The sequence below is a fragment of the Tiliqua scincoides genome, chromosome 2, assembly GCF_035046505.1.
Source record: "Tiliqua scincoides isolate rTilSci1 chromosome 2, rTilSci1.hap2, whole genome shotgun sequence".
Taxonomy (NCBI): Eukaryota; Metazoa; Chordata; class Lepidosauria; order Squamata; family Scincidae; genus Tiliqua; species Tiliqua scincoides.
In genome coordinates, this window is record NC_089822.1 from 119,192,729 (window position 1) to 119,216,331 (window position 23,603).

Here is a 23,603-nt window from a genome sequence, read left to right on the forward strand (position 1 = left end):
CTGGTGCCCTCCCCTGCATCTGGCAATCAGAGGCAGCCTGTCTCTAAAACCAAGAGCTTGCACATATCTATTATGATTTGTAACCTGAAATGGACTTCTCCAGCAATTTGTCCAATCCCCTCTTAAAGGCATCCAGGTAAGATGCCATAACTACTACTTGTAGCAAAGAGTTCCACAAACTAATTACAGGCTGGGAAAAATATTTCTTCTGACTGTCCTAACTCTCCCAACACTCAATTTTAGTGGATGTCCCCTGGTTCTGGTGTTATGCAAGATTGAAAAGAATGTCTCTCTACTCACTCTGTCCATCCCCTGCATGATTTTGTATGTCTCAATCATATCCCCCCTCAAGCGCCTCTTCTAGTCTGAGAGGCCCTAAGGCTGTTGCCTTTCCTCATAAGGGAGGTGCCCTAGTCCAGTAATTTTTGTTGCTCTCTTGCACCCTTTCCATTTCCACTATATCCTTTTTCAGAGGTGGTGACCAGAACTGGATGCAATACTCCAGGTGTGACCATACCATCAATTTGTACAGCAACATTAGCTGTTTTATTCTCAATGCCTTTCCTAATGATCCCAAGCATGGAATTAGCCTTCTTCACTGCTGTCGTGCATTGGGTTGACACTTTCATAGCACCATAGGTCATTGGGAAGAAAAGCTGTTTTGAAGGTAGAAGGTCCCAGCTCCAGCTAAAGCTGTGAAATTCCTGTTTGAAACCTTGGGAAATCACTGCCACCATTATGGAGCTAGACCCTAATCGTCTGGCTCAAGTTAAGGTTGCTTTCCAGGTTCAGATGTACATAGAATTTGAGTGTCCCCTGCTACAGCTGTTTCTACACTAAGCCAGCCCATATAGCCCTAGAACCACAGTACTGACATTTTCTCCTGTTGTACAGAGGGGAAAAAGTGTCATCAAAATTCCCTGTAAGTTGTAACTTTAACACCATCCCCAGATGCTCACTGAGGATATCACATATCACTGAACTTCTGGGTGACCAACCTACATGGCTAAGTAGGAACAGTGGGTATCACTCCTAAAAACAGAAGTGGCATAGGCACTGGAGGGTACAGCTGCAAGACAGGTTAGTAGGTGGTTGTAAAGGGCAGTGGTTATAAGAATCCCTCCGTCCAAGAAGATTTAGGCTGCTGTAGTGCAGGATACTAGAACCCAATACAGTTGGTTTCAAAGTCAACAAAAAATCCAGCTTTGCACACACTAGTAACCACTGCCTGGAAATTGAAGCATGTTTCTAGTCCCCAAGGTCTAGCCATTTAAATAACACCCTGAAACTTAAGACAAAAATTCTGGTTTGTAGAACTTAATGTTGTCCCACCTCCCTTCTCATTTCTTTAGACTGGAACATATCCAATTAATGCTAGCCTGCATTCTTTAACCCATTTTGCCCAGCTCACAGGTGTACACATTTGATCCCTGTTGCATATATGCAGCATTGGGCAGAAATGGTTGAAAGGTATGCTGTTACCCAGAACAAGACAAGAGTGACAATTCCTTCTTTGGTTTTGCAAGTCACTTTCTAGGCCACAATTGGAGAGCAGTGTGAGAAACATTTTGTGTCCCCTATTTCCTTTAAAAAGCCTGTTATGAGATTACAGGTTTTTTCCCTATTTTTGCAACCATCCTGTAGGTCAAGAACTCTGAGCAGACTCAACATTATTCAAATGAATTTCATGGCTGAGCAGGGTTTGGACCCTAGATGTCCTCCTGCAGAGTCTATTACATTACACTGGCTCAGAATAAAATGCTCACGACATCAAAGGTGCTTATGGCCAGGTCACTCCACAGTTTGATTAGCTCCATCTAACCAATACCACTTTTCTCCAATATGGTGGCATATTCATTTTGCACACATGAAAGGCAAGAAGCCAAGCCACACCATGTACTAAACATCGCTACAAATTTATTACAGATTTGTCTTTCAAGTACATTTTGAAAAGTAACAACCACTTTTTAAACATGTGAATACAAATTAACACAAAAACCATACACCCCGGTGGCAATGCAGTGAGTACAAAGGGAAGGGGAAAGCAGGTGTGAAGGGGAGCAGAGAGAGAAGCAACAGCGTAGGTCATTTGCACTTGGAGCTGTGGCAGTGGCTACTCCAGCCACAAGAGGTCCAGAGAGCTGCCCATCAGCAACAAACTGGCCCATAGCACCTCTGCTTACAAATATAGATTTTTGTTAGAAAGGGGCCAGGTTTCAGGCCCAGTTTCCTGGGCCAGTTTGAAAGGAAGGTAGCTCCCTGCACTGCTGTCAGGGGATAAATATTTTAGAGGGAAAAGTTCTATTCAGGAGTGGGGAAGGAGCCAGGACCCGGCCCCACTTTGAGACAACCCTCAGAAGAAAAGTCACTAATGGGTAGCCTTGGAAATGGTCCATGTTTTTCTTGCAGAAAGGACATGGCCCAGGGCAGCTCTGCTATATCCTGAAGAACCAGCCAAGAAATCTACTTGTCTGCCAAGATAAGGGGTGTAATGAGGATTACTTGCCCACTGCACTGAAGGACTAGGTTTCCCCCACCCTGAATGAGTGACCACTGTTTACAGATCAACAGTCCTGTCCTTAGTGGGGAAAAGCTCTCTGCAGCTGGATGTTCCAATTCAAGGCTCTAAGCATGACGGAAGCAAAGGGCTTCACACTTTGGCAAGGAAGAGAGTCTTCTACAGAGGAACAGCCAGGAACGGTGTAGTGCCATGGGCTGCCAACAAGAGAGCCCAGACTGCTGTGAGCAAGCAGGCAAAAGGACAAAGGGCTCTCCCATTGACCTATCAGGGGCCAGCACCTCCTGACCTTTTTGTGATGGCCAGAGGCCTGTGATGGAAGGGAAAAATGCCACCCCTGCACAGTGATGGGAGGAGCCTGGGAAAACCCCACCCCCATAGTTAGTTGCCATGCTCCAAAAGAACCCCTGCCTGGCTTTAGCAGGGCCCTGCCAGTCCTGCCTCCAGCATAATTTTGGAGGAGAAGCAAGCCCAGAAGCTAACAGCTCATTGGCTTGGCTGGCAGGCAGGGAAGGCAGACTGGGGGAGTTACAGCAGCTGACACGAGGTCTTCTTACGCCCACGTTTGGCCTGCAGTGCAGCCCGGGTGGCCATCTCAAACACTTCCCGGACACCATCCTTTGTCTTGGCAGAGCATTCCAGGTAGCCAAAAGCACTAATCCTGTTGGCCATGTCTCGACCCTCTTCTGGTTTCACTGGCTCCTGAAGAAAAAGATAAACAGAAGCAGATTGGCACCTCATGCCCAAAGCAGGAAAATATTCAGGGCTCATGGTTTCAGGAGCCTTCAGCTTTCAACACTGATAAGTGAACCTGGGGTCAGCCCTTTCTACAACTGGGATTACAAGATTGGGCAATTTCTTGGTATTTGCCAGGCAAATGTGAGTTCTAGACATAGTGAAAACCCTTTGGAAGCCTTCTGCTTTGTTTCTCTCAATGCCCCCCTCTTTCTGTGAAAGGAAGAGGTGGGTGGAGGCCAGCTCCTTCAGACACCACATGCCTGGATGAGGATTGCGCTAAAACAACAAGATCAAAGGGGAAGGACAGATGTTTTCCAAACCTCAAACAGCCACGTGGGTAAATTTGCCCTACCTACTTGCTATTAGTCTCCTTGCTACTAGCCCCCTGGAAAGCAGTACTACCCCAGCAGGTGGGGTGTGTGTGTGTGTGTCATGTCTGGCCTCACCTGCTTCATCTTGGCCAGCTCTCGACGTGTGTGCTCGTCATTACGCAGATCCTTCTTGTTCCCCACCAGGATGATAGGCACATTGGGACAGAAGTGCTTCACCTCTGGAGTCCACTTCTCAGGGATGTTCTCTACAGGGACAAAAGGACCCAGTAATCCCCTGAGTAAAACCCAGACAAGCACATACTATGTGCACCCCAAAATGCACATTTAATAACCATTCACAGATTAGGGGAGCTACTTTCATATGCTTGCTGGAAGAAATAAAGGAGCATGCTACCTCCTCGATATCAAAGTGATAGCCTAAGAAAATGCACCGTGATGACCAGATAAGGAACAAGAGCTAAAAACTGGACATATGTAAATCCAGGGGAAGCACAAAGAAATGGGGAGGGACAACAATGTCAAAGTGAATGCACATATGGTAGTGATGAAGTACATGCTATATCTCCACAACAAGTTACACTGAGGTGGTGGTCACTGACCTTGAGCTAATCAACAAACTGTTGTGGACAAAGCACCTTTGGACTTCACAACCAGATGCCACCACACCTGCGCCACCATAGGAGGGGGTGTTTAGCACTCACCTAAACTGTCTGGACTGTCAATGGAGAAGCACATGAGGATGACATCAGTGTCAGGGTAGGAGAGAGGCCTCAGGCGGTCATAGTCCTCTTGGCCAGCTGTATCCCACAAGGCAAGTTCTACCTACAGAAGCACAAAGTGCAGCTTAGTGGTGACATGTCCTCAGGGTCCCGTCATTGTCATCCCATGACATGAGCTTAAGCACAAGCTCTGCAATGTGCCAGTGGCAAACGCTTCCAGACCTTTAGGCTGCTTCAGATGACCCAGCTTAGAGTCAACACAGAAGAATGTGGATCCTGTCTGAATTCAGTCAGAGATACATATAAATGCAGTCTCCAAGGATCTATCAAGTCATTCTTCTGCCAGTTCTCCCCTCTCACTTTGAAAACCAATGACCATTTCCACTCGTTGTGGGAGTGGGGTATACCAAGCAGCCTTTCTAGTTATTACCCTGACAAACTCAGAGAAGTAGAGCACAAGCAACTTTTATTCCCAATATGTGCACTAGGAGGTGAATGATTATGGCAATACAGAAAAGGCAATTCAGCATTTCATACAGTGCTAGCCTGAAAATAAACATTACTAATCTTCTCTTCAGAAAAAGCAGCTAAATAAAGAACCATTTCTCTCTTTTCCTGTATCCATCCAACTTTGTTACTGGAGAAAATATATTTACTGTTAACCTTTTCTATCAGCTGCATTTTCACAGTAGGGCTGTGCCTTCATATGGATGCCCAGAAAATCTCCTTTCTCAGGCTCCTTGATGGCACCACATGGCCATGCTGGGTATTTTCCAGGGCTAGCTGCACTATCTGTGCTGTTAGATATATAAGCATCCCACTGTATCCACAGGGGTTCCATTTCGAACCCCTTCACTGAAACTGCGAATCCACAGATACTAGGGATATGCTTCAAAAAGTTGGGAAAGAAAAATAGCTTTGTCTACTGTTGCACCAAGAAGCAGCTGCTTTGAGGGCTCCAGGTAGTCATCTGAGCTGCCTGCAGCCTCTTCCTAGTCATGCAGAGGCTCCTCCCTTCACTCAATGTCATCCCAGAATGTTTTGCAATGCATTCTGGAATGACCTTGGGTGAAGGGAGGAGCCACTGGGTAACCAGGAAGAGGTTGTAGGCAGCTCAGAAGACTGCCTAGGGCAGCATTTCTCAACATTTGTCCCCTGCTGTACCACTTTGCATCGTTCACCTATTGGAAGTACCACTGGAACTAACTGGCAATGATGTCATCACCAGTTACTTGAGAGGCTTGACACAGCACACAGGTAAGTAAGAGGCTCAGGGTGGACGGGAGGGCTTTCCTGAGTATGCAAAAAGTGCATGCTAGAGCACTGCCCGCTGAGCTAAGCCTCTCACTGCCAAGCAGCAGGATTCAGGGGGTCCCGCTTGAGTACCACTCATTGAAAAACATTGACCTAGAGCCCTCAAAATGCATCAACGGCTGGTTAGACATGCCTGACATCACACCAAGACTTTCTGGGGAGTGAACTACAGGCACACCCTGTTATCCACAGAACTGTGGATAACTGGAACTGCGGGTGCCAAATCCACAGATACTGGAGTACACCTGCATACCCCCAGAAAGTCTTTGTGTGAAGTCATAGGTAGGCCTGACTAACCATCTCTTCAAAGTACTACCCTTTACCATATTTCCTTACAAACTGAATCAGCCTTTTTCAATCACTGTGCCGTGGCACATTGGTGTGCCATGAGAGTTTGGGGGAGGGTCATTTGTTAATGGGGTCAATGGGGATGTGAGTCCCCCCACTAACAGCATGGGGTGCCTTGTCAATTGTCAAAAGCTGATGATGTGCACTGACAATTTTAGTACCTTATTAGTGTGCCATGAGATGAAAAAGTTGAAAATCACTGATCTAAATTAATCAACTGTAGTTTTATGCCACGAGTCGGACTCAAACAACAGTTTCTGACACCAGACAAAAAGTGATGCTAGAACATTAAGACCTGGTTAACATTTGAACTCTGACCTCTCCAATGCCTCTGTGAGCACTTTTCCCCTTCTCTACTTTGGAAAAACGTCTTAGGTTTTGAAAGGAGCAATGTCCTACCCAGGGACATGAGTAAGGGCTGCCAGGGGGAAGGAATAGCAGAGGAATCTGCAGTAACAAAATTAACAGACCACTGTTTCCAATTAACCCTTCCATCTCCATGACCAGAGGCATCCCCCATCAACATGCAGTTTAGCAGCTTCCTGAATCTGCTCTTACCTGCTTCCCGTCCACCTCAATGTCAGCCACATAGTTCTCAAAGACAGTTGGAACATAGACCTCTGGGAACTGGTCCTTGCTGAACACAATGAGGAGGCAAGTCTTTCCACAAGCTCCATCTCCCACAATGACAAGCTTCTTGCGTATGGCAGCCATCTCTACTGAAATGGGGGGAAAAACAGCTCTTTACAACAAGAATGACAATGCAGCTTGCGAGCAACTAATTTTAAGACATCAAACTGACAGTGGCAGTCAAGGGCTCCTTCCCATACCCAAAATTCAACAGGGCCCCATTACCAGAGATTCCAATTCTTCAACACAAACCTCTTCCCTCAGCTTTGGCAATTGGTACTTCTCTCCGGAATTGCATTTGGACACCGGCATCTCCGATTGCTATAGTACAGATTAAACCAGATCTGTGAAGAGCCATGTAAGTGCCAAGCAATGAGATCAGAGCTCACTACTTTGCTCTACTCTGTACAGCTGATAAAGCTCAGTGGTCAAGAAGGGCACAAGTACTGCACATTCAACCTCCACAGATCTATGCCATGGACAGAGGTGTTTGTTTCCAGTGAGTAAGGTAGATTACAGCCCAAGTCTTACTGAACACAATGGGCTTACTTCTGAGTAAAATAACACCATTTTCAAACACCTGTGGCTATGGAATGCCAACACTATAGGCCTATGCTATCCCCAGAAGTCAGCCTAGCAGGCTAGACTACTGCATACATGGGCTACCTTGTGGTATACAGCAGCTCTATGCTTCTGCCAAGCTGGCCCACAAGCCCAATTATGTACAGCCAACCAGAGGTTGTAAAATAAAGAACTAGTACCTGTACTAGCCTGTGGCACCTTGGACTAAGATTTGACTGCAAAGTTACTCTGCTCTGTGAGCTTTCATCAATTTAACTAGTATGTCAACCAACTAAAATTTTAATCAGATTGGGAAACCAATGATTTGAAAGTTGAGATTTATTTTTTAAAATGTATCTCTGGTTGGCAAGACTGAGAATGGAAGAGCCATGGCAACTCATCAGTATTAAGAATGAAACTTTTGATTTCAAGATGTTTATACTAAATGTGAATCAAAGTTGTTCTAACACAGTATGAGGCTTCCTGGCAGGTGAACTGGGAAAGTACAAATCTGAAAAAAAGCATACAAATCCATGTGGTTTGTGGAGAGGGAAGAGAAATCACCCCAATAGCGTACTCAGAGACCACTTTCAACAGAGAAGCACTAGGCTCTTGCTTCACTTACAGTATCAAGAAAGAGGAAGCACTAATTGCAACCCAGAGCAACAGTGAATGTTCCTGCTAAACATAAAAGTACATGCAAGCAATGTGTCACAGTGGAAGGACTTTTACCCATAAGAAGATGGAGAAATTCAAAGAAGTCAAAATGAAGAGATTTGCCCTTAGTATACTTACCCTTGTATACTTAGTATACTTGCCCTCAGTATATGGAAACTGAACTTTAGTGCTGTAGAAAGCATTTTGAAAGAACAAAGGACAGATACAACAATATTTTGAAACCCCATCTTAATCACTCTATTATACTTCATTCTAAAAAATACATATATTTCCTAGAAATTTTTTCCCAGTTTCCCAAAATGTCCAAGCTTTCTACTGGAAAAACAAAGCACACAATGATTTGTTCAGGTCTTAGCACCTCCATACATCAGCCTCCAACTGCAGTCTGAAGTGCCCAGACCCTGGACTCTCACAATGAGAACAAGACCTCAGATACAGATAAGCACACTGACATCCTTGGCAGGCCTGAATCAGACTAGCAAACATGCCAGACTATGTTATGCTTGTTACTGTACAAGCACTTCTGCAAGGGAACACTGCAGAAGCAGTCCTTTTCTCCTCCCTGTCACAGCACATGGGATGGAGCAACTCCACTCCCTGGGCACACAACTAGAGTTGAGGGCTCACATGACCTGCCCTTGAAGAAGAGGCAAGGTTTCCTGCCACATAAGTACATGATCTTGTCATGAGAAAGAAGTTATTTTAACTTCTTATTTTAACTTGCCACAAAAATGCAAGTCTCTAAGGAACAAAGTATGATCTAATAAATTATGCAAGTTATTGGGGGGTGCGAAGAATTGAACTAGAAACCTAGACAAAAATGACACTACTTGCAGATTTTCCTACTACTGCAGAAGTGTCTATCGTATTGCACCCCAACATCATGCACAAAAGCAATTATTTCCAAGCTTCATGTCACTCTGCATTAACATTGCTCTTTACAATGCTCAGAGTGTTTCACTTTATCTCAGTACCCTTTATAATATCTTGTGAAGTTCTTCTTGTTACTTCTGTACTGCATATTGGGGGGGGGGGAGAGAGAGAAAAGACACACCAAAGCAGAGAGGTAGTGGTTTGCCTAGGCATCACTGACATTCAAACCAGAAATTTCACAATTCACAGCCCCATCTCTTAGCAAATACACAAGCTTTGTTACTTCTGCTAAGTTACAACCACTTAATGCCTGCAAAAAGTTAATATACAAACAACAAAGCACATTTTAACATGGCCAGTTTGAAGTTGCCACTATCAAGAAGATGCTTAACTAATACTCTGCATCTCAAGAGGAATGTGATCCATGTGTTAGGAATATTATAAAACAAACTCAAAAGTTGATTTACAAATATTTAATGGGTGAGACATCATTTTTTCAAAGACAGAATGAGACATGCAACACAATTCTACATGTTTACACAAAGAATGAAGTTCAGTGGGATCAAGTGACTGTGTTGGAGTGTTCAAGGTGAGCATCTAAGGAAAAACACAGAAGCTGAAGTGCCAGTTCTCTACCCAGTGAAAAAATAATTTTAAAAAGTCTCATATGACCCCATGCACCAGCAAGGGTCCAAGAATTCACCAACTATAAACCACAACTATTCCCACACTGAAGCTGCTTATGAAATGGGACCAAAGGAGCTACAGTTGGCACAACTTCCCATTTGACTCATCAAATCCAGACCAGAAGTAGGGTTTTTCCTAGGAAAAAATGTCACTGCCTAGTTCTAAAACTGGGCATTGGAGATTCACAGCCAACTCTAGCTTAGCTGGAACACTCATGCTGATTTTAAGACCAGAAAGTTTATATGCCAGGCCTTGGAGTTAGGATGGGAGGAGCAGAACACCCTGGTGACTAACTGCTTTGGATGTGTACTGAGAGATATTTAAAGCTAGGCAAGTCACACCCATATCTGGAGCTCTAAACAACTTTTTCTTACTTCAAAAGAAAAGTTTGTCTCCTTTGGAGTGCTTTAAGGCCAAGAACTAACTGACCACTTTCAATTCCAGGTCAATCATCTGAAGAGATTTCCCATAGGTAATATATCATTCATTACTGCTAGAAATGCAGAAAAAAGATTCTCTCTTCTAGAGCTGAACGTTCCTCCTGCAGCAAAAAATTTCACTATTACAACAAAAAGTCACTTTAGTAAAAATCGGGAACACAAAAGATTTTGGGGATCTTAATTCCTGGTGCTCAGCTTCAAGGTAGCCTTCCCTTTTAGTGGAAGACTCCAAAGTCAGAAAATTGTCATCAGATATGAAATGGATGACTTCGATAAGAGAAAACCCCTCCAGAAATAAACACACTATGGAACAAGTTACTCTCATCTAAGGCATGATAAGGGCCAACATCCTCAAGTGACTCAGCAAGCTGGAAAATTAATCTTACTGTGCTGCAAGTTAGAAGCGGGAACAGGGAGACAGACAAGTGCACAGCAAGAATCTAAAGAAAATGTTCATACCCTAATACAAAGAGTAACCCTCAAATTCTAATACAGGTAGTCCAGACTGATCCTCCCTAGAACAACCCTATCTGGAAAATAAGCATTCAAGGATCTAAGTTGCACTCTCAACTCCCATGCAATGTCTCCTCCTATAAAGCAGAAACTACTTGTTGTTTCCTCTGTTTTTAAGTGTCACATGGATACTGATCATCCCTTTCCTCCAACAGGAAGGGAGGTGGCCATTACTCCCAACAGACTCAGTAAAGTAGTAAAAATGACACCTACTCATCCAACACTGTATTTTTGCAGTACTTACAACAACAGCATGACCCTCAACCCCTTACCACCAAAGCAGAGGACAGAAGTCAGTGCTAGTTTAATCTCAAATTCTTCTTGTACAGGGGAAAATGAGCGTTTTCTGTGTTTAAACACTTAAAATTGCTCTTCAAACGCACTGGGGTGGAAGGGAATTCAACTGTCCAACATTATTCTTCCCATATTGCAAATGACTAAGAGATAAGGCTGAGAGACTTTTTGCTTAAGTTGCAGGGAATAAGGTTGTAATATAGTATGCAGCACTGTCCTCTTATATTGCCAACTGACCAAAATGGCTGAGTGTCTTATGGAACCTTAGAGAAGCAAGAACTGGGAAGGGGAGAGGGGGAAAAGTCCGTCCCCCCCCTTTTTTGCCTTCAAGGAATTTTCCAATTTGAGTGCCAGAAAACCAGAGCATTTTAGCACAAGCTTTAAGACTCTTATGCAATATTGTCTTTCAGAATTGACACACTTGTTAAAGCAGTACTTTAAAGTATTGTTACAAAGTTTCAGTCCATGTGAACTCAAAATGTTAATAATAGCAGCACTGCTACTGCATCTGTCTGGATTACTAAACAAATAATGCTCTTAGGACCAAACCAAAAGTTTGGCATATTGCTAGGCATATTGCTCCTGTAAGCAAGTGGACAAGACAAGAATCTCTCACTCCTCCCACTTCTTACTTGCCTCAGATTCCTTCAACTAATAAATGTTTGTATGCACACACAGGGCCAGCCCACACATGAGGCCAACTGAAGTGATCGCCTCAGGCAGCAGGCTGATCAAAACTAACTAGTCTCAGTCCACCTACTTGTCTTCACAGCTCCTCCTCCCCCCACTCTCTGGATTGAGAAGGAAGAGGGGGACAGACAGGAAGAGGAAATGTGGAGGGGAGAAGAGTACTAAGTTAGAACACTGGAGAGTGGGAGGAACAGAGGCTGGCACATCACTGGTTAATGGGGGACAGAATTGGCATGCTGCATCAGGACATCTTGGGTTGGCCCTGAGTATATATCCATATCTAAATGAAGCAGACTATACGCACATACAGGTTACGGATAATTACCTCTACAGTTACTGTGACACTTGCAGCCTACTGTGCGTGTTTACAGATACAAGTCCCACCACATTCAGCAGGGTCCACTTCCAATTAAGCGTACATAGAACCACAGCCTTACTGTATATGATAGACTTATACCGATGTTTATTACCAGTTCTTACACTACATATTTTGAGACTTAAAAATATGAAATTTTTCTTTCTGCATAATCCGGCTTAAGCCCAGATCCTAAAAGCTGACTTTATTTACTACAACACTGATGGTTTCTGTTTGTACCTTGAGTTTAATTCCCCTCCACCCCGTTTTTCCAAACTGGCAAAAAAACAACGGATGTAACAACTTGCAGAGCCATCTCGAATACTGGATTTATTTGTTAATATTGTTTGAATGAATTCAATCACATAACACTCCTATGTGCTTCTTAAGTAACACATGACACATTTTCTTGAAGCACTAAAGGTTTGACAAATGTTTGATATGTGGTCTCTTCTCCTCCCCCCTTCCTGGTCTGGATTTTGTTTTGCTTTCCAGACGACAAGGAGACGAGATGAAATTGTTTTGCCCCATAGCTTTAAAAGTTCCCTGAAACTGTACATCTTTAGACAATCATGTGTAATGTAACCCATTGTTTACCAGCCATTTTCAACCACTGTGCCGTGGCTCATTGGTGTGCTGTGAGTGATCCACAGGTGTGCCACAGAAATTATTAGCAGGGCCAATGAGGGATGTGAGCCCCCCACTAGCAGCATAGTGTGCCTTGCCAACTGTGAAAAGACTGAGGGTGTGCCTCAACACTTTTAGTGCCTTGTTAGTGTGCTGTGAGATGAAAAGGGCTGAAAATTGCCAGTTGATGCCCTCCATTTAAGGGAGGGCTAAGAAATGGTGACTGGCTGCACGTAATGCTGTCCACTCTTACTAAAGACAGATGTGGGGCAGTTAAAGCTCCCCTGCAACACCATCTCTTCATTTCAGGTGGAAGTTTAGTCCAACTTGCACAGGAGTTTCCTAACGAAGGGCTTTACAACCGGTCTGCTAGCAAAGCTGGTTATATAGATGGGGCTCTAGACCACATACGGACAGGGCTGTGCTGCCAAGAGACAGGCAGGCAGACAAGGGGGCACACACCCTTCAAGCAGACTCTTCAGGCCCAGTGCTCTGTACTGCTGAGCCACCTGGTATCAGCAGTCCCATGAGGGGACTCAGCTGAAGGTCCCTCGGCCCAGAGAGACCTGGAGCTGCAGCAAAGGGAGGCCCAGTCCAGCTCGACAGCCACCCTGTCACCCCCTCCCCCTGCTTGGACACAGAAGGCCTTCGACTTCTTCCAGTGTGTAACGGAGCCCTCCAGCCCCACCGGAAACCAGAGGGCGTGAGTTGCTCCAGTTGTTCTGTCTTTATGCTACCCCCCACCTCAAGCTACAAACGGCTCTGCGCATGCGCGTTGCCCTCAATCCCACACCCCAGCCTCAGATACCCGTTTCTGAAGATTCCATCCAATCAAAAGCGTCTCCCCCCATAACCACCGAGGGTGCGCGCGACCCGCCCTGTCGCCAGCCATCCTCTTCGCGCATGCGCCTTAACGACACTCCGCGAGGCCGCCCCCCCATCCAACTTTCCACCAACTGCTGTTAAGAAGCCCTAACCGTCGACTTTCGCCCACAGCCCCCTGTCCGTTGACGCGGCATGCTCTTCTGCTCCCCTCCCGACCGCCCCCGTGCGAGCCTCCGTCTTACCGGGTTCAATCGGCTGCCTTCACTGCCGGCTCCGCCCGGCTCACCCACCGCCTCCCGGACTCCGCACAGCTGCCCCCTCACAAGCCCCACCCACCTCGTGATTGACAGACGCGTTCGCCCTATTGGAGAACTCTATGCAAACATCGGATCCCGTCGCCGCGGTATAAAAAGGAGGCTGAACGGAGGGCTGAGACCGCCCCCCTTAGATTGATGGACGGCTGTAGCCAATGAGGAAGCACCTGCGGCCCCCCCCCCCAAGGTTGGTCGCGTCATCGGGCGCTGCCAGATTCCGGAATGAGAGACTTGGGCAACCAATCACCACCCACCTCCTACGCATCATGATGGACAGATACAACCAGCCAATCGATCGTGCGTTTGGAAAACATCTGTCCAATAGCAGATGGAGAGCGGGACTTCTCCTTCCTATGTCGGCTGCCGCTGGTATCCTGAGCCGGCCAATTGAGACACGCTATGAGCGAATGAAGTCTTGTGATTTCCCAGCAAAGGCGGAGCTAAAGCCTCCCGAGGCTCCGCCTACCTAGTAACCAGTGTTCGCCGGCAACCAATGGCGGCGACGGCTGTAAGCCCTTCCCCAGAGCGTCTCCATAGTAAGCCGCGCCCATCTCCAGCGACCCGTAGAAGCGCTGCTTCCCGCCCAATTGTTGCTTACGGCGGGGTGGGAAGACCAGGCGGGCGACTCGGGCGTCCATCTTGGGAACGTCCCAGTGGCGCCCCCCAGAGGCGGGAAGTGCTCTGCCTGAGCAGGGAGCTGCTGCGTGCCTCTTCCAGGCAGGGAGGGGCACCGCTCCAGCCAGGGCGGTGAGCAGTACTGCTATGGAGAGGTCTTCTTCGGGCTCGCTCCCTCAGCCTCACAGAGCTGCAGCAACCGCCTACAGCTTTGCAGCCCCAACTAGGGACTGGCAACCCAAGCCTATGCACGTCTACTCAGAAGCAAGTCCCATTCTGTGCAGTGGGCTTTACTCCCAGGTAAGTGTGGCTAGGATTACAGCCTACTCCTCACTGCATAGGGCACTTCTGGCTGAGATACACCAGAAATAGAATGAAAACGTTTTTCCCACCACAAGAACTGTGAAGCCAATGATTAAAATACTCTACAACTAATAATGGATTATTCCATCAGGAAGGAGGTGAACAAACAGCTGCCTGACTAGCTATATACATGCAGAAACCCTTGTCTTCCTCTTGGGGTAGGCAGAGATATGGGGGAGGGAGATGCCAGTCGCACCTGAAGGCCACATGCCATCTCAATCCTCAAGCTGGAAAGCATCGTTAGATGCTATCCCAAGCTCCCCTTGGGTCACATTGAGCCTACATACAGTTGCCTAGTACTGTATAGAAACACAAAAAGGGCATAGGGACTCTGTTAGAGGATAACCGACGCCCCCAAACGAGGCAACAAATTAATACAAAATTCATGGCACCACTAACACCAAACCACTTCAAAAGTCAATGTGTTCCAGTAATTCTGAGCTCAACAGGTGTCTTGCAAGTGGTGCAAACATAGCCAAGCATCCCTCTGATGCTTTTTATGTAATACAAGCTCACATCTAAAGAAGTGAGCACTAACACAGAGCACACCAACAGTTTAAGTAGAACTGTTACACTACAGAGTGTTCAACCTAGTTCCTGCTGCTGAATAGTATCCTTCAATCACAACTGCAATATAAAGGAATAGTAGCACAGCTCCTTCCTTTCTGCATTTGGATAAAGATGGTCAACTACATACAGAAAACCAGAACAAAAGAATCCTTATGGAGGAGACAATGGATATTTTTTTCCATTTAGTTCCTCTGCAGTTTAAAGTAGGGCATGTACCAGTCATCTGCAATGGTTCCAAAATTTTCTTAAACAGGATCTTCTTCCTCCTCATGGGAGTAATACTTGCTATGCTAAAGTAGTACTTTCCCCTGGGGGCTGGGGATAAGAATAGGCCCTCAGTTTGGCTGTACTTGTCGTAGATGGGACTCGTCAGCCTGGGAAGGCAGCTCATCTGAGAGAAGGAAAACTCTGATCCCAAACCTCCACTGCCTTGTGGCTACATCCAGTTATGGAAAAGGCTTCAGGAGTCAACCTCGAGGCAAAATCTGGAGCCGGAGTCCCTGAGGCAGTTCATGGCTGAACACAGTCACGTTCTGGCAACTCCTGCGACGCCGCTGGAACCAACCGTATTGGCCTCTGCCTTTCCATTGGACCATTTCAGCGACGTGGAGAGGGGGGATTTGCTGCATGGGTAACAGCCTATCCTCCATACCTACTTTACCCAGGCTTCGCGCACTGGAGAGGACACTCTGTTCCAGAACCACCATTCAGAGCGTGACACCATAGTCTTCCGAGACTGAAGGATGCCAACAAAAGTAGTACAGATAAGTATATCAAACAAAGCTACTGGCTGAGAAAAATTGTATTACCCTTGCTGCTGAAGGCTTAATTATTCTGCCTCTGTGGGGAACAGTCAAGAATATCAACTGCTTAGCACATTTATAGAGGTGTTTGAAAATGGTGTTATTTACCTTACTCAGAAGGAAGCCCATTGTGTTCAGTAAGATTTAGGCTGTAATTCTATTTTACCAGAAACAGTATTAATGTGTCAAGGTGTTTAACTGCAGAAGGAGGTAGTAAGAATAGCAGTTTCCCCACTTGTGGATTTGGACAGTACTACTACACTTAAACTTGGCTACAAGAATGGGTCACAGAGGCTACACCTGGAGAGATACAGGTAGCATGGGACTGCAAGCTAACGCTTATCATTCTATGTCTATCCAGCTGTCTTCTTGGAAGGCTTCTCCTTTTCTAACCAAAAATGTAGTGCTCCAAGTACACGTTGGTACACACCAGCTCTTCCACTCTAGTTTGAACAATAAAGGACCACTGGCTTTTGCAAACGTTTATTGACTCATTTACTTCTCTTACCAGTTCTGATCTACACTCACCACCCACTCATATCCTCCCACCTCCCCCTCCCAAGCCATTCTAAGGGCAAGGCGTCCAGGTGCTCAGAAGGTGAGGAGGCATTTCCTCTTACAACCCCCCTACCCAGAACAGGTTGAGAGAGGGATCCTCATCAGCAGGGCAGGGAGGGAGGGGGAGGTGGTGATGTAGGAGCCAAAACACAACACGACTAACATTAACAGGAAAGGACAGGGTGGGAGGTGGGGGTTAAGGCGCCTCAATAACATGACATAACTGCAAGGTTTAAAGGGTGGGAAGGAGAGGCCACAGGAGCAGGTGGTTTCCCAGGCCCAATGAGACAAAAAACCAAAAAAATCCTAAAGGGTACAAAAGTTATTTCATGTTTTGAGTCACTTTAACCGTGAAGGGTGGGGGGGGAGGCAAACCCTCCCCCGCACTAACAGTCCGTGGCAGGCAGGTGGGTGAAGCTAGCAAGAGGAGTGCTAGCGGATGGTGTAGCGCACATAGGGCACCTCTGTGTCATCTCCACTGTCATCGTTGCAGCACAGCTCAAAGACTAGGGCTTTCACATGGCGACCAATTCTCTTCTTTGAGACTCTGGTGACTATCTCAGTCATCCTGTGGAAGAGGAAGATGGGCATGTATGAGACAAAAAGGATGGTCTGCCAAAGGTGTGTCCCTCCTGCGATTTGGTCCAGAACACTCAAAGCAATACATACGGCTGATCGTGGCGCTCTTTCAGCTTGGCTGGCTGCATGAAGAATGAATAGAGCATGGAGACTCCCTGCGACAGCATTGTTATCTCCAGCTTGTGCTCCTTCTGTGAAGGGAAAGCACATGCTAAAAAGGAATTCACCTCCATTACACAACCTCTTTCTTCAGCTAATAAGTAACTGTAGCCAACATTTCTTCCCTCTCCCCCCAGTTCTTACCTTGAAATAGGCGAGAAACTCACGCAGTGTCATCTCCTGGCCATCAGCCTGAATACCCTGCACCTCAAAACGGTCCCACAGTGTCCACTCAGTGTTATAATACTGGAAGAAGGGAGAAAGATGGAGAAATTCACTAGACAAGAATTAATCAGGCTTCCCAGAATCCTGTCTGTACAATCTCAACACATAACAATGACCAGTCCACCTGCAGAAAGATCACTTATGTGCATGACATGGTAGACAGGTTACTGTATGGGGCAAAAGCAGTATACAGAAGTGCTACAGCTATGATGTCAACTAACATTTTGTGATGTCCTGTAACATTTCTAATGTGAATGAGCATGAGAGGGGCCAACCAAGTGCAAGGCCCTGATCCATCTTCACTGTTACCCATAAAAACTAGAGGGCTGGCCATGTCCTCCCCTTAAATGGATAAGACGCATGAAAGATACAAGAATAAGCTAAGAAATTTTCTGTACACTCCAGAGCACTTGCTCATGGAAATTCCCCCTTCCTTAGGGTACTGAGAAACACCAACTAACATTAGCCTCACCCTCCCTCATCCACTCACCCATTTTAAGGGACAGGTCTCCTCGCTTACAAAGTATTCACCAGAGGAGAAGGAACAGTTTTTGTAAGCCTTCAACAATGCAAGCATTGTTGTTTCAACAGCAGAGTTCAGGTACTCACAGAACCCAGACAGAGAAAAAGGCGGAAGGATTTCTTCCCATGAGCATGGGCTTTATTAGTACATCTCTTGCCCTGAGACAGACATGAATGAAAGGAATGTGGGGGGGGGGAGCATGGTCCTTCTCACCTTGTTCTTTGGGCAAGCAATGGGCTCAGAGAAACCAAAGAAAGGCAATGCCAAGTTCAGGAAGCCGTTCTTGTAGGACTCAAGTCGCTTGTGACCTTGTATCACTTTGTATAGTTCCAGACACACCAAGCCTACTACAGCCGCTGTCGTCGTAGCAATGGCTGGTATGATTTTCCCTGCAATCAGTTTGCTCTGAGGAGACAAGGCACATGAAAGTTCATTTAAGGTGAAGGCTCCATCCCTTGTACCAAATATGCTTCATCCTATACTCCAGAGCAAAGCTACCTTGTGCCGGTCAGCAGGAGGAATATCATAGTTCTCTGCTCGCAGGTTGGATGCAGCCACAATAAAATCCATATGAAAATTTCCATCATCATCCTGAAATTTAATGAAAGTAAAATGACAGTCATGCCCTGGGATAGTTCCTCAGTATTCTATTCCTATATGGAACCTCTTTCTGGGTATATTTGATCCTGGATCTTAACAGCAAAGTAAAGGTTGGAGAAAGTTATAAAAATAGAGGCAAAAGGAAACAGCTGACAATTTGGAAAACCACACTACTTTTCCCGATTAGAAGTCAAAGGCATTTCCAAAAGTGTGGTGAAATCAGTTTAACAGGGAAGAAGAAACTGGAAACTACAGGCACCATGAAATTCAATTGAACCTCACCTTTTCAAAGTCAACAGGAAACATCCGGAAGTTTTGCAGTTGCTGAGGACTTGGGAGTGAGGATTTCAGCTCCTCTAATCGGCTATCATCTGGGGGGAAACAAGTAGATAACTCTTGGAACAAAAGCAACTACAAGCCATGCCATCCTTCTCTCAGAAGGTTGTGGAAATTCACTGACTTACTGCTTGTAAGCATTGGGGCTAAGACCCTAAAATAGTTTAGCAACCAGTTTCACCACCAACACTTGTAGAGAAACTGCAATAACAGAACACAGCATCAGGCTGAATCACAAGGAGAGAACATGCTCTGAGATATAGGGCTCCCTCTCTTCAGAATCTTATTCCTTGCTGCACTATAGAGTGATCTCCCCTTCTACAGTTCCACTTTATGTTCACGTTTAGGACATCTTACCAACTGAAGCACTGGCATTCTGCAGCTCCTGGTCAGAGATGTGGATTCGAACACCAGACTTAGGAGTGAATTCTGGAACCTGTACCTGGTGCAGCAGCTCCACTATTGCTGCCCTGTCCTTGGTACCTTCGATGCCGTAGGCTTTTGCAAACAAGTTTGCAGCTGCCACGATATAATCCATGTGCAAAGGCTGTGGAGGCAAACACCAGGCAATTAGCAAAGCAGTTTCTAAGAAACTCAAGATTTTTCTAACCGATGCTCACATGCTTGATGAAGCTACAACCATACCCACATTTTTGTCACTCTGAATCCACTACCTACTCTAATCCCAATTTCATACCCGTTTCATACCTGTCTTCCCCACGTTTAACCCATAAGACACTCATAAGCCAAGAACCTGCATGATTAGAGGAACACTTCAGTGAAACAATCAAGACAGTTCAAGCAAGTGACCAAAGCTTGCTTGCTGACAAGGTACTATATTTTCCCAAGGGGTCCACGCTGCCACATGGACTCCTTTGCTTGCTGCGTGGCAACATCTTCCAGCATTTGATGACATCATACATCACCAACTTCTGGTTCAGTTGTACTATGAGCTGCACAGAGCTCAGCTTCGAGTTGAGCACCTTACCAGGAGCACTGATTAGGTAAGGTGCTCCCCTGCCACACAATGTCTCTAGCAAAATTTGACTGGGGGAATTGTTTCTCTTGGGCATTCCCCTCACCTGCCCCCAGTATGGCAGCCAAACCTTAAGCCATTCATCAGTTCTCTTCCACAGTTCATACTGATAACGTATATCTATGAACAGGCACTGCCCTAAATCAGGTGGGTGCTATAGCGGACAAAGATTCACAGCTAATTCATTCCTACTGTGTAAGCACATTGGTTAAATGCCTCATCTCTCAACAGAGTTGGCCAAGCTTTAAAAATGCACTCCTGAACACTGATCCTTGTCCTGCTAAAGACAGACAGACCAGAACCAATTCTTCCCACCACCTCCTGATACCAGTTCTCCAACCTCTTATATCTTCTTCAGTGCCACCCAACAATCCTTACATTATTGATATCAAAGGTGAGTGGATGAGGGCATCGCTTTGGGCCAGACCAGAAGAGGGTCCCAGAGTTGGTTTTCTGAAAAAGAATGCAGGATGAATTATGATGAGGGAGTCACTGGATTGGCACTTCTACTGATAAAAGAATAGGCCAAAGTCACAGCATATTGATCCTTACCTGGTTTGAAGGGAAGTTGTGCAGCAGCTGACGAATGTTGTTGCTGTACTGGGTGTGCCAATGATTGCATGCCCAGGCTATGCAATCAGCCCATGACTTTGGCCGGTCAGTTACCAAGCTCTTGTAGACAGCTTCCAACACCTCCAAAGGCTGAGTGCCTGGCAATTTTTGGGTCCGCTCCATGAACTTGGAGTCTCTGAAGGAAAATGAGAGCTGGCTCAGCAATTTTCCCCTTCGACCTTCCAAATGATTCTGCAACTGGCAGAAGTTCCAAAGCCATGCCCCAAGTACCTAGTCACCATTTTGAAGCCAACACTGTTTTATCAGTACCTATCAGGCCAGCATTTGATATGAATGGCTAGTGTCAAATTCACTGCATCCTCTACTTACAGTTCAGAATTACTTTGGTTTGTATCATGGAGTCCAGCTGGAATCCCAGCCAGTTTCACTTGGGTTAAGAGCCATAATATGGAATTTTACTCACGTGATGTACTGGTTGACATTTTCTGCCGGTTGCTTGAAAAGGCCTTCAAACTCATCACGGGCCCACTGCCAAAATAATAAATTCCAGCCATGAGGCAAGATGATATATTCAGGAGAATCTGAGTCATTCCCAGATGTCACTAACTGCCTTGAAATTGAAACAGACAAACTGCTACTAACTGACCTGTAGAGTGTGCTCAATAGCGTTGGGGAAGTTCTTGAGGGTGCAGATGGGGATGGATTTTTCCGGTGGGTCTTGGCTGGAGCTGTAGGACTCTGTAAGGAATGGGATCACCACCTGGATGTTCCCTTTGGTCCCCAGTGTCCCTGATTCCAGCAGGGGCTTGCGATAATAGACACAGCGACGGTCCATGTACATCCCTTGTACAAGAAACAAAGAAAAATTATACTAAATGATGAACATAACAAAAAAACCAGAAGCACTCAGAAAAGGCACTTGAGCCTTCTATCACCATTAGCTACAAGGAATCGGGTTCCAGGTTTATACAGTAATAGCATTATCAATAATTCCCACTTACAGACATTCTCAGCTCCCATTACCCTGAATAGGCAGGAAAATTCCGTTCTGGGGTCATTTTACCACGCACAGTCCTCTTTAAGTCCTAGAGACAATGGGATCCCCCTCTATAATAATCAGCTTTGGTTTAAACTGTCTTGTCCTTTGACACTCACTACCACTCACACCTCCAGTAATCTTATCATCCACCATCTGGAAAGGCAAACACTTCTCTAACAATGACAAAAAAGCAGATGGGCAACTTAAAGATTCGTGTAGCTAGCTTGAAGCTGCTTCCAAAAAGGTCAGCTACACAAAGCTACTCAGATAAGAGTCAGATATTGGCAGATACGCACTAGCATCCACATTGTCCAGTGCATTTGCCACTCCATCAAGACTCTCAAAGAAATCGTCATCATAAACACGTTCAGTGTCTGGGCCCACGCGGTCTTGGTGGCTAGCAATATGGATGTTTGGGTTCATTTCTTTCACAGCTGCTGCTGCCGTCTCAGATTTCATTTTCTGGACAGAAAGGAAACAGAAGTCACTCTCAAGTGAGTAACAAAACCACAGTATCACAGCTACCAGCTTTCAACCCATTAATACTGCTTTGTTCTGCATCTGGTCACAAATATGATTGTGTTCATTCTGCCTATCTATTGATTTGCCACACAAATGAGAAAACTGGCATCAGACAAACAATGTGGTATAAGAATGAAGCAGAGTTGCAGGTTTTCAGCCCATATGGTTTAAGAGAAGTACTAAATCACATCCAAGACAGACTCAAACCAACCCAATTTAGCTAGGAGAGATAGGATGGGAGGGGGGAAGGAGAGGTACAATTGACTTCACACAGCAAGGTGTTCATCCTCTACTATCAGCACACACCCCTCCCCTAGCACCCTCCCTCCTCCCCACACCCGATCACCAATACTGACTCCATGCCCCTCCTTGCTTTTATTACCCCTTTCGCCTTGGCTTCTCATTCATGAGTTATGATTTAAAATACAGCAGTCCCTCCTTACACATGAACTGGAACAGGTGCTGAGCAGATGGCTCAGAGGGCCTCAGAAGAACTCCTGTATGTGACCAAAAGCCGCTTCTGGTTTGCAGACATGACCAGGAGCCACTTCTGGTTTGTGGACATGACTTCCTGTCACATCTAGCAGGTGTTCTGAGGTTAGGGAAGGTCTGGGGCTCACATCATGGACCTTCCTCACTCCCAGAACACCTCCTAGATGGTACTGGAAGTTGTATCCACAATCCAGAAGTGGCTTCTGGTAACGTTTGGGAGGCTTTTTCATTGGGAGGCTCATGAAAACCCCTGGAGGGTCCAGTGTTGCCTCCAGGTGAGTCCTTGTAGCACCATAATCCTGGCCCCCACAGATTTCATTATTCACCGGGGGGGGGGTGTCATGGAACTAAACCCCTGCAGATATCAAGGGCCCACTGTACTGCAAGTCCTTAGAAGTTCTGGGAGTACAGCAAGAACAGTTACTCTGTAAGCATAGGAAAATTCAACTAGATTTGCACAGCATATGCTAAAGTTATAAAATGTGGATATTTTGGGCACAGAATACCCAAAGTGCTGTCCACAATTTGTAAGCATCCAAGAGAATTTCTCCTCTGTTTTGCTACCTTACTAGACACCACCACAATGGTAATTTAACTTGCTTTCCTGGCCCAAGTGAAGTTTATCCTGTTGTCAAAGAATATGCTATATTGAGAAATAATAACCTAAAGACTCTGCTACCCACATACTCCTGGCAAAATAGCTGCAGTTAATGGAACTCACCGTGACATCCCCACGCCTGAAGAGAAACTGCCGGTTGAGGTTGGATTTCTCAATTGTGTCCATGTCAGTAACAGTTACCTCTCCACCTTTCCCACACCCTAGACCAATCATGGCAAAGTTCTTCAGCAGCTCACAACCAATGGCACCAGCACCAACCTAGACAGTGCAAGAAAATGCAGGAATGTTAAGCAAGTTGCTAGGACAGAAATACCAAGAAACCAAAGGATAGTGCTATGACTTACCAGAAAGTACCTCTGCTGACCCAGTTTAGCCTGTAGGTCACTGCCAAAGACAGCAATCTGTCCATCATATCGACTGTGTTTCTATTGAGAGGAGAAAACAGATCAGATAGCTTTCAGCTCCTCTTCCCATTTCCTCAGTCCTGTTGCTGCCCCACAAATGCTACCCATAACTTCCTACTATCCTGAGTGCT

General features: G+C 45.8%; 2 protein-coding genes across 4 annotated transcripts in view; both read right to left on the reverse strand.

Moving 5' to 3' along the window:
- Window positions 1–1,897: 1,897 nt before the first annotated feature.
- Window positions 1,898–13,493, reverse strand: LOC136639324 (transforming protein RhoA-like). Of its 2 annotated transcripts, none has more exons than XM_066613418.1 (5): window positions 13,385–13,493; window positions 6,528–6,685; window positions 4,290–4,410; window positions 3,703–3,833; window positions 1,898–3,220 (listed from the first exon to the last, which is right to left on the reverse strand). In XM_066613418.1, the coding sequence occupies exons 2-5, from the start codon at window positions 6,681–6,683 to the stop codon at window positions 3,047–3,049; spliced, it is 582 nt and encodes a 193-aa protein (XP_066469515.1). In that variant the 5' UTR covers window positions 6,684–6,685; window positions 13,385–13,493; the 3' UTR covers window positions 1,898–3,046. The 2 variants fall into 2 exon arrangements, with proteins under 2 accessions (XP_066469515.1, XP_066469514.1); XM_066613417.1 differs by having other exon boundaries at window positions 6,528–6,688; window positions 13,385–13,492.
- Window positions 13,494–16,274: 2,781 nt separating this feature from the next.
- UBA1 (ubiquitin like modifier activating enzyme 1) overlaps window positions 16,275–23,603 on the reverse strand; it is a 38,024-nt gene continuing 30,695 nt past the window's right edge. For both annotated transcript variants that reach the window (XM_066614004.1, XM_066614005.1), the window contains exons 13-26: window positions 23,413–23,493; window positions 23,171–23,326; window positions 21,732–21,897; window positions 21,043–21,239; window positions 20,860–20,924; window positions 20,376–20,571; window positions 20,202–20,276; window positions 19,145–19,334; window positions 18,734–18,822; window positions 18,350–18,442; window positions 18,065–18,256; window positions 17,248–17,349; window positions 17,035–17,135; window positions 16,275–16,933 (exon numbers count right to left, since the gene is read on the reverse strand). In XM_066614004.1, the coding sequence (XP_066470101.1) occupies window positions 16,798–16,933; window positions 17,035–17,135; window positions 17,248–17,349; window positions 18,065–18,256; window positions 18,350–18,442; window positions 18,734–18,822; window positions 19,145–19,334; window positions 20,202–20,276; window positions 20,376–20,571; window positions 20,860–20,924; window positions 21,043–21,239; window positions 21,732–21,897; window positions 23,171–23,326; window positions 23,413–23,493 (1,839 nt within the window). In that variant the 3' untranslated portion in view covers window positions 16,275–16,797. The remainder of the gene's footprint in view (window positions 16,934–17,034; window positions 17,136–17,247; window positions 17,350–18,064; window positions 18,257–18,349; window positions 18,443–18,733; window positions 18,823–19,144; window positions 19,335–20,201; window positions 20,277–20,375; window positions 20,572–20,859; window positions 20,925–21,042; window positions 21,240–21,731; window positions 21,898–23,170; window positions 23,327–23,412; window positions 23,494–23,603) is intronic.